The 13296-nt window shown below is 43.7% G+C and overlaps 1 protein-coding gene across 1 annotated transcript in view; it reads left to right on the plus strand.

Moving 5' to 3' along the window:
• LOC123345139 (phosphatidylinositol 4-phosphate 3-kinase C2 domain-containing subunit gamma-like) overlaps window positions 1–13296 on the plus strand; it is a 270359-nt gene that overhangs the window by 27938 nt on the left and 229125 nt on the right. The window contains exons 7-8 of the mRNA XM_044981863.1: window positions 2815–2889; window positions 9500–9622. Coding sequence (XP_044837798.1) covers window positions 2815–2889; window positions 9500–9622 — 198 coding nt within the window. The remainder of the gene's footprint in view (window positions 1–2814; window positions 2890–9499; window positions 9623–13296) is intronic.

Consider the following 13296-nt stretch of genomic DNA (forward strand, 5'->3'; position numbering starts at 1 on the left):
ATTTCCAGGTCCTTAGTAAATTTGTTTCAGCCATTTACATACCCACATCTTCAAACCCCATAAGTCATGGGTATTTGTTGAAAAACTTCAAAGTCATGGAATCCATGAGTGAGATCCATGGCAGAACTGTAGTCCTCGCTATTATTAATATACAGTAAATGTCCTACAAGCTAGATGGTGGTTGCTGCTATTACAAAATGAAAATCAGAGAGATAGAAGTATGAAATTTTTGGCACAAGAGATGCAGTTTGACCAAATATGTATGGAGCATTTCCACAGAATTAGTGCCCTAAATGTTAGCCATTCTAATCGCCCCAATCATCTCTTGTAAGCCTGTAAAGAAACTTTTTTGTTTAACTTTTCATAAAGGGGATGTTCCACAGTGGGATGGTTTTAATTATAGAAATAATTTAATCATCAAAATATCCTCCAAAAGATATAGTATTAAATAGTAGTATTTAAATATTTTCAGTAAATAAAACATGTACATTATGTTGACTTTAATTCCTCCTGCATTTTAGGACATTTTAGAACAAAAACCTCCCAAAATAGCTATAGAAAAATGAGTCTGTCTGTGTTCAGTCCATTAAGGCTAAATCAATGTGATATATCTATATCTGGAAAGGGAGGACTCTCCAGGTATTAAATGTCTGTCTGGAAAGAGAGATGATGAGAGAAAAATCTATCAGTCATATCTAGTTTAAAATATTTTTCATATCTGTGTCCTTTAAGGCAATAAGATCCAAGCCTTGGGAGTACCAAGTCCATAAACCATACCTAATTATAAAATTTCTTGCTTCACACTTAACGGCACATTATATCATGGAAATGCAAACACCCTTCAAAACTTTCCAACATGCCTTTTTATAGGAATCCACAATGTATTCTGAAAATGTTAAACAAGATATTTTTCCTCCAGAGGAAGCATTGCCATCGCCCTATTCATGGATTAGCCTTGTGTGTCCGCAATGATAATGTATTACTCTGAAAATGCCTGTGTGTGCGTGTCTCTGTAGAGATAAAGTCCCTTGTGTTACAAATCCATATCAACATGCGGAAAAGAAAAATAGTAATATTCTCCAGGTCTATACAATAAAAAAGCCCACATAATCCTCTGGCTTTGTCATTGTTAAGGTGGTGACAACGCTGTCTCATTTTAGCAGCTCCTGCCAGTATGGTTATGTGTACCCTGTACATACAGAGAGGAAAATCTGCAAGCATTTAATTTAAAAATCAACATGATGGAGGGGGAGGGGAAAGGAGGAAGAAAGGAAAATGCAATAATTTATAAAGGGACAGGTTAGAAAGTGATGAATCAGTTTAAGACTGAAGGAAGCTCCAAAGTTTATTAGAGAACACAAACCACCATAATCAATCTCCTTCCCCTTCAATCCTAAGGCAATATTTTCTTTTAAAAAGTGTTTGTTTTATTTTTCAAAATTCCGTGAGAGTGTGCCTAATATATCCCTGATCTAATTAAGTCAGTGGCATTAGACCAGTGATACAGTTATCCCAATATATTTATTTCTATTAATGATAGATATTAACCTTTTTGTTACAGTTCAGTTACAGACCTTCAGCTTAGAAATAAAAAAGTTCAGCTTAGGAGCAGTTTTTCTCTTCCGGCCATAAAAATGGATGAGTTACAAAAATAACTTTATCAGCACATTAACACACTGTAGCTCACTGAAAGGAATGTTATCAATACAGAGACATAGCGAATATTTTAGAAGGAGAGTTTTTGCTTGCTCAGGGAATGTATTTCAGTCTTTAAGGCAGTCAAATAGTACAAATAAACAAGGAATCCATGGAAATTATTTTAAGTATTCTCCCCAATATAAAGTATGTAGTATTTACGGAGATCCCCTTTTAGATTCCTGGAGTCATAGAGCTTAAGGCCAGAAGGGATGACCAGATCATCTAGTCCGACTGCTTGAATATCACAGGCCACCAACACCACCCAGCACCCGCGCACTGAAGCCAACAACCAATATTAGACCACTATATTACAGCCCACAGGAGACTAGACTGTTGTGTGCCACAGACAGAGTAGGAAGGAGCACCAGTGCCTGAAGCCCCTGCAATGGCAAGGAAATGACTGCCTGAAATATACCCAGGTAATCTTGGCAAATGACCCACACTGCAAACTGCAGAGGAAGGCAAAATAAACACCTAAGGTCACTGCCTATCTGATCCAACCCCACATATGGTGATGAGTTAGATCTACAGCATGTGGGCAAGAACTAGGCAATCAAGCTCCTGAGAGAGAGACTGATGGCACCCAACCCCAGTGCCCTGTCCCCCCCCACTCCAGTGCCCCATCTCCAGCCATGGCCATCCCTGATGCTTCAGAGGAAGGACATAAAACAAAAAAATGAGACTACACTGAGGGAGGGGAAATGCCTTCCTGACCCTGCAGGGGGATGGCTGAAACCCTGAACGACGAGCTTTTAGGAACAAAACATGTTAACTAGAAGTGAGCCCCAGGCCTGCTGCTGAGCCCTGTGCCTCTCCATTACAAGCAACCCCATCATACAATCATGTTCATACAGGGCCGTTGCAACCACTAGGCAAACTAGGCAGCCACCTAGGGCACCAAGAGTTGAGGGTGCCAAAAAGCGGTGCCCAAAATGTCTGGGATGCTCACCCGGCGCCGGCTAAATGTGTAACCCTCTTACCACTGCTGTGCGAGGGGGCGCTATGGCTTTGATCAGCTCCGGCCGGCTGGGAAGTGATGTCATTCCTCCTCTGGCCACCAGGGGCGCTGTGCTGCTCCCTACTGCTCCTGCTCAGCCCTGCCCCCACTCCCCTGAGCTCTGCAGCGGGGCCCGGGGGCCTGCACTCACCGGCGGGGGGAAGTGCAGAGACCCGGCCCCAGCCGCGCCGCCGGTGAGTGCTGGGAGGTGGTTTTCCCCCTGCCCCCCAAGCCAGCTCCACTCCCCCCGGAGGCCTGCCCCCCCCACGGAAGTCTGGGGCACCCCCCTGCGGGCGGGCTGCATGGGGCCCCAGAATATCTAGGGACGGCCCTGGTACCTGTCACCCTGCCCACAGTCAGCCCCTGCCGCACCCCCCTGCCCTGCCTCCAGCTGGCCCCTGCCGCACCCGCCGGCCCTGCCTCCAGCCGGCCCCTGCCGCACCCCCCTGCCCTGCCTCCAGCCGGCCCCTGCCGCACCCCCCTGCCCTGCCTCCAGCCGGCCCCTGCCGCACCCCCCTGCCCTGCCTCCAGCCGGCCCCTGCCGCACCCCCTGCCCTGCCTCCAGCCGGCCCCTGCCGCAGCCCCTGCCCTACCTCCAGCCGGCCCCTACTCCAGCCCCTGCCCTGCCTGCAGCCAGCCCCTGCTCCAGCCCCTGCTGCACCCCCTGCCCTGCCTCCATCCAGCCCCACACCCCCTGCCCGTGGCCAGCCCCTGCTGCATCCCCTGCCCTGCCCGCAGCCAGCCCATCTCCAGCCCCTACCGCAGCCCCTGCCCAGCCTGCAGCCAGCTAGCCCCACATCTCCTGTCTCCAGCCAACCCCTGCCACACCCCCATGCCCAAAGCCAGCCAGCCCCGCACTCCCCTGTCTCCAGCCAACCCCGCACCCAGATCTGCGTCCCCTGCCCTGCCCAAAGCCAGCCAGCCCCACACCCACCTGTCTCCAGCCAACCCCTGCCACACCCCCGTGCCCGAAGCCAGCCAGCGCCATCTCCTGTCAGGTTATTCATTTATTTTCATTAAATATGTAGTCTAAATAATGAAATTAATAAATTTTCAAGCCAAATGTGTATTAATGCTAATGAACAATGCCACATTATGCAGTATTCATTTTTGAAAGTTTATAATAAGCGATGCTCCGGGGCACAAGGTGGAAGTTTTGCCTAGGGTGCAAAATATCCTTGCACCGGCCTTGCGTTCATAAATTTGTCCAGCTCTCTCCTCAAGTTGTTTTGCCCTCCCACCTCCTACTGGGAGGCTGTTCCTGAATCTCACCCCTCTGATGGTTAGAAACATTCTTTGACTTTCCAGCCAGAATTTGTTCATGTCCTGTTTATATCCATTCTTTTCTTGTGCCATCATTGCCTCTTCGCCATCCTTGGTATTTACCCCAGATGTATTTGTATAGAGCAACTATATCCCCTCTGTCTCCTTTTTGCAATACTAAACCAGTCAGGCTCTTCCAATCTCCTGTTAAACTAATTCCTCTATTCCCTGGATCATCCTAATACCTCTTCGCTGCACCTGTTCCAGTTTAAATGTATCTTTCTTGAACATGGGTGACCAGACTTGCACGCAGTATTCGAAATGAGGTCTTATTAATGCCTTGTAAAATAGCATTAATATTTTTCTCTCTCTCTCCTGGAAATGACTTGCCTGGCTCTTCCTAGGATCGCCTTTTGTCTTTTTCACAGCCTCATCACATAGGTGGTTCATAGTAATCCTGTGATCAACCCACACACCCTGGTCTCTCTCCTCTGTCATTTCTAGCCCACAGCTTGTAGAATAAATTTCTATTATTAGACCCTAAATGTATGACTTTGCACTTTATACTATTGACTCTCATCCCATTTCTGTCACTCCGGTCTTCAACATTATCCAGATCTTCCTGCAAAATAATCTGATCTTCCTCTGTATTGACAATGCCTCCCAACTTTGTATCATCAGCAAATTTTAATTGTGCCCTCCTAGTTTCTGTGCAAGATCCTTAATAAAAAATTGAATAATACTGGTCCCAAAACCAATCCTTGAGGAACTCCAGTAGTAGGTTCCCTCCAGTCTGATAATTCATCTTTCTGCACAACCCACTGCCTTCTCCCCTTTAGCGAGTTCTTTACCCACTTTACTTTTCTAGTATTTGGCCCCATCTGCTCAAATTTAACTAATAATTTCCCATGCAGTACTGTCAATTGTTTAATGAAGTCCAAGGATATTAGACCAACTACATTTCCATTATCTTTAAAAAAACAGCTCTCTTCTCAAAGAGATTGTGCCAAACTCACCTTTTAACTTTGGTAAACCCTCATTGCAGTATGTTCCCTTTTTTGTTTATCCCATTAATTTAATTATTATTTCCTTCATAATTTGTTCTAAAGCCTTACATATGACTGCGGTTTAGACTAACAAGTTTTTAATTGCCCAAATCACTTTTTCCCTTTCTTAAGTATAGGTTCAACAATAGCTATTCTCCAGTCATATGATATTAATACATCTGAATATACAGCCATATTAAAAATTGTTATTACCAGACCAGCAATTTCATGTGTTCTTTTTTTCAGTATTCTGGGATGTAAATTATCCCTTCATCCTGATTTGAGTTTATTAAACTCTTACATTTTTGTTTCACCTCAGATGAAATAAGTTTTATTTCTAGACACTCATTCCCATGAGCCGTATTGCTTTCCTGCACATGTTCTATATTATTATCCTTATTGAAAACAGAGGCAATTTATTTATTTAGTTTTTGTGCCATACCTAGATTATCTTTAATCTTCTTCCCATCCACACTGCATAGAGGTCCAACCTCATCCTTCCTTATTCTCTCTCTATTTATTAAACTAATAAACCTCTTATTATTTATTTTAATTTCCTTGGCAAGATCTATTTCATCTTGACTTTTTGCAGTTCTCATTTTATTCCTACATTTTTCTAATCACCACAATGTAGTTTTCTTTGCTGATCAGCCCCCTTTTTCATTCCTTCTAGGCTCTCTGCTTACTCCTAATAACCTTTTTGTGGCAGGGCCGCCCAGAGAGGGGGGCAACAGGGGCAATTTGCCCCGGGCCCAGCAGGGGCCCCCACAAGAGTTTTTCAGGGGCCCTGGAGCGGGGTCCTTCACTCGCTCCGGGGGCCCCGGAAAACTCTCGTGGGGCCCGGGCCCCCGGAGCTTCTTTGCTCCCAGTCTTCGCTGGTGGGGGGTCCTTCCTTTCCGGGATAGAAGGATCCCCCGCCGCCGAATTACTGCCGAAGCGGGACCCGCCGCCGGAGTGCAGCCAGGTCTTCGGCGGTAATTCGGCGGTGGGGGGGGGTGTCCTTCTGTTCCGGGACCCGCCGCCGAAGTGCCCTGAAGACCCGCGGCGGGGGCTGCACTTCGGCGGGTCCCGCTTCGGCGGTAATTCAGCGGCGGGGGGTCCCTGCCATGGGTCTTTGGGGCACTTTGGCGGTGGGTCCCAGAACGGAAGGACCCCCCGCCGCCAACTTACCGCCAAAGCGGGGGGCTCCCCGCCGCCAAAGACCCCGGGCCCCCGGAATCCTCTGGGCAGCCCTGTTTTGTGGAGGTTATTCATCTATCTGTGTATGGAGCTTTTCCCTACAAGTTTTTCCCCCTTGCTTGTGAGGCAAATTTCAGATAGTTTTTGCACTCTTGATTTGAAGAAATTCAAGACTCCTCCACATTTAAGTTCCTGAGCTCTTTAGTGCAGTTGACTTCAACTAATTCCTTTCATTTCCCAAAGTCTGCCCCTTTGAAGTAAAAAATCATAGTTGATGACCTGGTTTTGATCATCCTTCCATTTAATTTAAAATGAATCAACTCATCATTACTTGATCCAAGATTATTTCCTATGACCTTCTATGATGTCTTCACTACTTACCAAAACCAAGTCTGAAATAAATTACATCATTTCTTTTTCATTCAGTGACAATTTGAAGGAAACTGACATCTATCACTTCCAGGAATAAATGGGACCTGCCATAATTAGTAGCATTTATTCTTCAATCTATATGCAATATGTTAGTCTCCCATTATGACACAATTTCCAATAGTACTGATCTTTCTAATAATATTTGAAGAGATCTCTATCCATATGAGTGTGACCCTAGGGGTCTATAGCAACCCCCTAGCATTATCCTGAGTCAACCTCTTTTACAATTATTATCTAAAGTGATTTTGACGCAAACAGATTTTCACTGATGTACAACACTATCCTATCAACTTTACCTTTATTCCTATTGGTCCTAAGCAGCACATACCCTTCAGTACCTGTATTCCAGTTATGAGTGCCTTTCACCAGGTTTCTGTAATCCCTGTAATACCCGATTTAACCTCCTCATAGACTTTAAGGTCAGAAGGGACCATCATCATCATCTAGTCTGACCTCCTGCACTTTGCAAATCACAGAACCTTACCCACCCACTCCTGTAATAGACCCCTAATCTCTAGCTGATTTTCTGAAGTCCTCAAATCATGGTTTAAAGACTTCAAGTTACAGAGAATTCACCATTTACACTATTTTAAACCTGCAAGTGATCTGTGCCCCATGCTGCAGAGGAAGGTGAAAAATCCCCAGGGTCTCTGCCAATCTGACCCAGGGGAAAATTCCATCCCAACCCCAAATATGGTGATCAGTTAGACCCTGAGCATGTGGGAAAGACCCTGCCCCAGTAGTTCCAGTTCCTCCATTTAATTTACACTCCTCACATTAGTGTACAAATATTTCCATTGTTTATCTAGGATCTCACCCAGTTTTCTACTTGTCTGCCACTCCACTCAGTATTTGTAATATTTTTCTCTGTGCTGTCAATACTCTTACTTTGTGATGTTTCATTGTCCTTTATTATATCTTCATTTAGCTGATTTTCCTCCTCCTGTGTATTGAAACCCAGTCGTGCAGATTTCATGAGTCTCTCCCGACCTTCTCCTCTCATCTCCTAGTTAAAAGCCCTTCTTATCAATCATGCCAGACTTGGTCCCAAAAGTTTAATACTCAAGTGGAGTCCATCAGTTGAGAAGAGTCTCTTCTTTCTGTTAATATCTCCCAATGATTAGTCATCCCAAAACTTTCTTCATAGAACCAATCCTTGAGACATCTGTTGATTATCATTATCTTGTCATGCCTTCACCCTCCTTCTCTAGGGACCAGAAGAATTCAGCTGAAAATCATCTGAGTTTCCTCTTCTTTAAGCAGCTTACCCAGCCGAGCATACTCATCCTTAAGTCATTTTAGGGGAAATCTAGCAATATCATTCATCCCAACATGCAGCACAATCAGTGGACTTATCCATGCTCCCATTAGGATCCTCATCAGCTTCACGTCCACACCTCGTATCCTTGCTCCTGGCAGACAGCATACTTTTCTCTGGATCTGGTCTGGTGAGAGACCTGTTGATTCTTCTGAGTATGGAGTCCCCAAACACATAGGCCTGTCTCATCTTGATGTTGCAATGAATCTGACTTGTGTTCTGTGTCGCATTCCCCTATACATCATCCTCACTTTTCCTTAAACTCCAGTTTCTGGTTTTCTCTGTCATCCCTACCTCTCTTCTGTAGGGACTGTCTTCCCTTCTTTTCTTCCTTGTCACTGTATCTTCTACCTGTTTCCTCCTCATTCCTTAGTGCAGCAAACCTGTTACCCAACTCAATTTCATCACCACTAGCTGAGTCTCTACCTTGTCCTCATGGTCACATTCTTCCATGGATCACACTGCTCTTCTTGCAGTCCATCCTCCAGAAACTTTTGTTTGGAAGGTGTTTGCAAATCTTGAGTTGTCTGTACCACCTCTCCTCTTCTGTCCTGCATTATGCCTTCAAATTCCCAACTGAATTCCATCATTATCTCCAGCAGCATCTCTAATCTCTGCCATGAGTTCTATCGGGTGACATTTCATGCATAAGGAGCTTCCATAACAGATACCCACTCAAGGATGATGTATTCTTTTGGGTCACAAATTCTTAAATACACATCATATATCTGGAACAACTCAGTTTGTGTAAAAGACAGTGTAATTTGACCAGTGGGCATGTAAAATACAATATTTTAAAAGTCTGGACTTTATCTTCATGAATATTTAATAGATTGGAAATATAATTTTTTTGCAGAAAAACAGGTCGCAAAATACTCAATTTCCTATCCATGTGTCAGAGATAATTACTCTAAGGAGTCAGTACTTATAGGAAGGAGAAACATGGCCCTGCAGAATGGCTTTGAGTAGGAGATAAAAAGTGGCGATAACTCTGAGGGTTCCTGAAAAGCTTTTGAAGTTTCTAAGTCATCCGGTTGAAGTTTCCAAGTTATCTGGTTCATGGTCCCACAGAACTTGTTTGTTCAGAATTTGTGTTTGGTTTTTTTATGAAACCCAGCTAAACCACCACGTTTTGCCTTAAAATCAATCTTAGAGACTAAGTTGGTCACAGTTTTCAATCAAAACAAGGAATTAGTCCAAGAAGCTTAGCTTAGATATGCCAAAAGCTTCTTAGACCTCCACAAAACCTTTGGTGAAACTGGCCTGACTCTTTCAGGTATGTAATCAAACACTGAAGCAGGTGATACCTAGCTTGTTAAAGATTTTCATTAGGAAAGTTTCACCTGCTCTATAAGAATCATGTAAGGCAGATAGAGTTTCGTGCCTGCTGTCTTGAAGACTTTGCTACTCCTCAGTGGTCTGCAAAGTTCCTGGGTTTATGTAGTATATCATGTCTTTTGTGCCAGACTTATTTTTGGATGCATCCACGGACTTCAGTTTAACTTAGTGATGAGTTTTTTGTGAGGTATTCCTATTAAATGAGTTTTTTCTCCTTGCTGTCAACAGCATAAAGTGGATAAAGTGATTGAAGAAGCTAAAGCAATCTGCAGCGTTCTCTGTTCTGTGGAAACCAGGGCTATTACTGATGCAGTCAAGAAACTCCGTTCAGTGCCACTGGGAAAAACACAGGTAAAGAATGCACTGAAACCTTTACAAGGTTGGCCTGAAGGGCTGATGTCCTGTTCCCTGATACTTAAGTAGGTATCATTCATTTCTTCATTGATCATGATGAAGGGCCTTGCTACTTATTTTCTCAGAGATGAATATTAGGAAGCGGCAACTTAAAAAGAGAAAAGGTTGTGAGAAATTAAACGTATGACTAGAAAGCAATAAAAGGTTGGTCTTGTGGGTAAGGTACTGAACTTGGACATAGAAGAGATGGATTATGTTCCCAGCTCTGCCATAGATGACTTGTGTGACCTTGGGCAAGTCATGTAGGATTAGGTTAGCGGAGGTTCTGAGCACTCAAAGCTCCATTTTAAGTCAGCATCTAGGGAATGCAGGTACTCTGCACTACTGAAAATCAGGCCATTAATCACTGTGGGTTAGTCATGCTTAGTGGCGGCTTTAGGTATTTTGCTGCCCCAAGCACGGCAGGCAGGCTGTCTTCGGCGGCTTGCCTGCAGGAGGTCCCCGGTCCTGCGGATTCGGCGGCCCGCCTGCGGGAGGTCTGCCAAAGCCGCGGGACCAGCGGACCCTCTGCAGGCATGCCGCCGAAGGCAGCCTGCCTTGCCGCCCTTGCGGCAACCGGCAGAGCGCCCCCTGTGGCTTGCCGCCCCAGGCATGCGCTTGGCGTGCTGGTGCCCGGATCCACCCCTGGTCATGCTGATGCTTTCTCACATTAATGAAATTTTTACTTCAGTATTTTAAGAAGTTTGAGTTTTCCTGTATTCCCATAAGTGGTCTGTATCCTGCTGGCCTTACTCATTTACTTGAGTTTTCACGTGGAAGGGACTGCAAGATTGGACCCATTCTTGTTGGTTTGCCGAGATCTTAGTTTCATCCACAATCTATCATTTTATCTCCTGCACAGTACACTTAGTTACATAATCAAATATCAGAACAAAGTTTTAGCCCATAAATCTTGTGATGTATGTAAGAACAATCTTCTTAAGTCAGTCATTTAAACCTGTGTTCTTCACACTTTCAAACCCCAATAAACCCCAATAAAATCTCTCAAAGTATTTTTATCTGAGTAAACCTGAGGCTGAGAGGTGAAATGGATTTGCCAAAGGGTACATAGTTAGTAGAAGAACTGGAATTTGAACTCAGAAAATCTTATTTCCTAGCCCTATGTTCAGTCCTCCTAGACTATGCCATAGGAGTAGATAGCTCAATTTTCTCACAGTAAATCAGACCAATTGGTTTCCTTTAATTTCTTCCCTAGCATTCCTTCTAGTTCATTGTTCGTTGTTAAGTCAAGTCTAGTTTATATAGCACTCCGAATATGTGTGGTGCTTCATTGATAAGTGTTTGGAAGCTCCACATGGCAGCAATTTAATCTAAATGAGTCTGTGAAATACCATACATCCTCTGGTGTGGTGTTAATTTAAATACAGATATTCACAAGAATATTCTTCTGCTATTTCAGGTGACAAATGCAGTAGAGAAATAAATAAAAGAAACTACATCAGTTTATGACCAGGCTTATTGACTTTCATCTGTAGAATCCATCTACCATTTCTGGGGAAGAGATAAAAATCTTCCATATGAACAGAGTATTTTCTTCAGTGCCATGCTCTTAATAAACAGATGGCCGAAGAACCCAGTTCTTTGGGATGGGGAAAAGGCTAATTGTGGGATAAATGCTCCTTTAGAAATTAACTAAAAATATAAAAAGGAAGAAGGCTGAGACTGATTCTTTCAAATTGGTACTGCATTGGGAAATTGATTCCCCCCCCCCCCCAGGCGAAGGGAGATTCTAGTTCTGAAGCCACTTTCCCTTTATTTCATCAGCACTCTTGAACACAAATCCTATGAAGCAACCTACATCCAGTCTGGGTCAGGCTTGCCTAACTTGTCAGAATCAGTTTTCAGACATTCCATTTGAAATCAGAGACAGAAATATCCAAATCATGGCCTGCCTTGGACACCTCTAATCAGAAAACAGTATCCTAAATGCAGCAGTGAACTGGGGAGTGTGTGTGTAGGGGGAAGAGCTATGACTCCAGGTCTTCTTACATGAGTCTTAAGTTTCTATTAGTGAATAAAATCCATCGAGAAAGCTTGGGCTCTGCTTTTCTTCGGAGTCAGTGTTCCAGGTCCTGTAAAACTGTAAACTGGATTGGTTGGCAATTCAGCACTTAGGAGAGATAACCCAAATCATAAACTGATCTGTTCTGTAGCGAGAACTCTCGTTCACATGTTCCTGTGGTGGGTTTCTCTTGTACTCCCAGCACTGGCTCAATTCACTGCTCTGCCAGAGATGTCCTCTGTAATGTTAACCAAGTAACACAATCTCTCTGTGCCCAAGTTTCCTATACTGAAGATAGGCAGAGTAATAATAATACTTTTTCTGTCCTGTCTAGTTAAATTGTGAGCTCTTCAGGGCAAGAGCTGCCTCTTATTATTTGAATGCAAAGCACCTATCACAATGGAAACCTGGTCTCAGCAGGATCTCTGGGTGCCACTGTAAAGCAAGTAATAAATGGTGATGGTGGTGGCCTAGTCTGAGCATTAAAAAGAAAGTATTGTGGATTCTTTTCTGATAAAATACTTTCTCCCCAGCCCTGAATAGAACATCTAGATTGATGCAAACCTTACAAAGAAGTAGTTTCATGTTGATGAGATTTCTCTTCTATCAACATTTCCTTCAGGCTTGGTTAGCTGACCTAGCTCACTTTCTCTTGAAGCTTTCTTTTGAAGGCTGTCCATGACCCTGAGTGACACCCTCACCCTCCTTCGTGAGACAGAGCTGATTAACAACTGACTTCAAAAAATAGCTGAATTCAGCTACCAAATGGTTCCCGTGCCAGCAAATGCCTCTGCTGCTTCTTGTTTCCTACTCTTTTCAGAAACAAGTGCTAGGACAGTTGATTAGACTTGGGCAGCCTCTCAAAAGTTCAGGTTTGCTGCAAAAAGAGCTGCATCTCATCCAGAGGCAGCTGAATTATAAATGTAATACAAGCAGACAAATATTTTGCTGCACGTAAGCAACTCAAGTTCAACTCAGTTTTCTAGTACAGTTTCATATATCTATATATGTATAATATGTATATATGTGCAGGTATGGATAAATGATGAGCCAGATCTCCAGGAGGTATAACTTAGCTCATCACATCTATCTCCTATATTTGGATGTGAAGCCTGAATCAGTAGTCAGCCGTTTGATATTTGATGATGGGCCAGCTCCTCTAGTCCTTATTCAAGCAAAACTCACATTGAGGTCATGAGTACGCGTTTTGGCCCCATAAAAATACAGTGCAGTGTTTTTTGGCTACTGGTGACACATTTTTTTTCCTTGATTCTTAGGGATCTATGGACCACTTACCTATCTAATATGTCTGGTTTAGGTGTTTCTGTAGTACCCATCAACATAGCAGCCAAAGTAGTGCAGGTTTCCTGTGGGGTTCCATGGATATAAGTCCCTGTCTACTGAAAGCCTGAAATCAGGATGCACAGCTGGTTCAAGGATCCAATTTTTTTTCCAATTTTGGTGCCATTACGCAAATGAAATTTGCATAGCTGCTTGCTGCATTCCTTGTGCTGCAGGATTATACATCAGGAAATAGAGAGATGCCAGAAGAACAATTCTATTTCCTTTCTCACGTAGTTTCCTGATTTTTAGAGTACTGTATATTGTG

The sequence above is a fragment of the Mauremys mutica genome, chromosome 1 (genome assembly GCF_020497125.1).
Source record: "Mauremys mutica isolate MM-2020 ecotype Southern chromosome 1, ASM2049712v1, whole genome shotgun sequence".
NCBI lineage: Eukaryota > Metazoa > Chordata > Testudines > Geoemydidae > Mauremys > Mauremys mutica.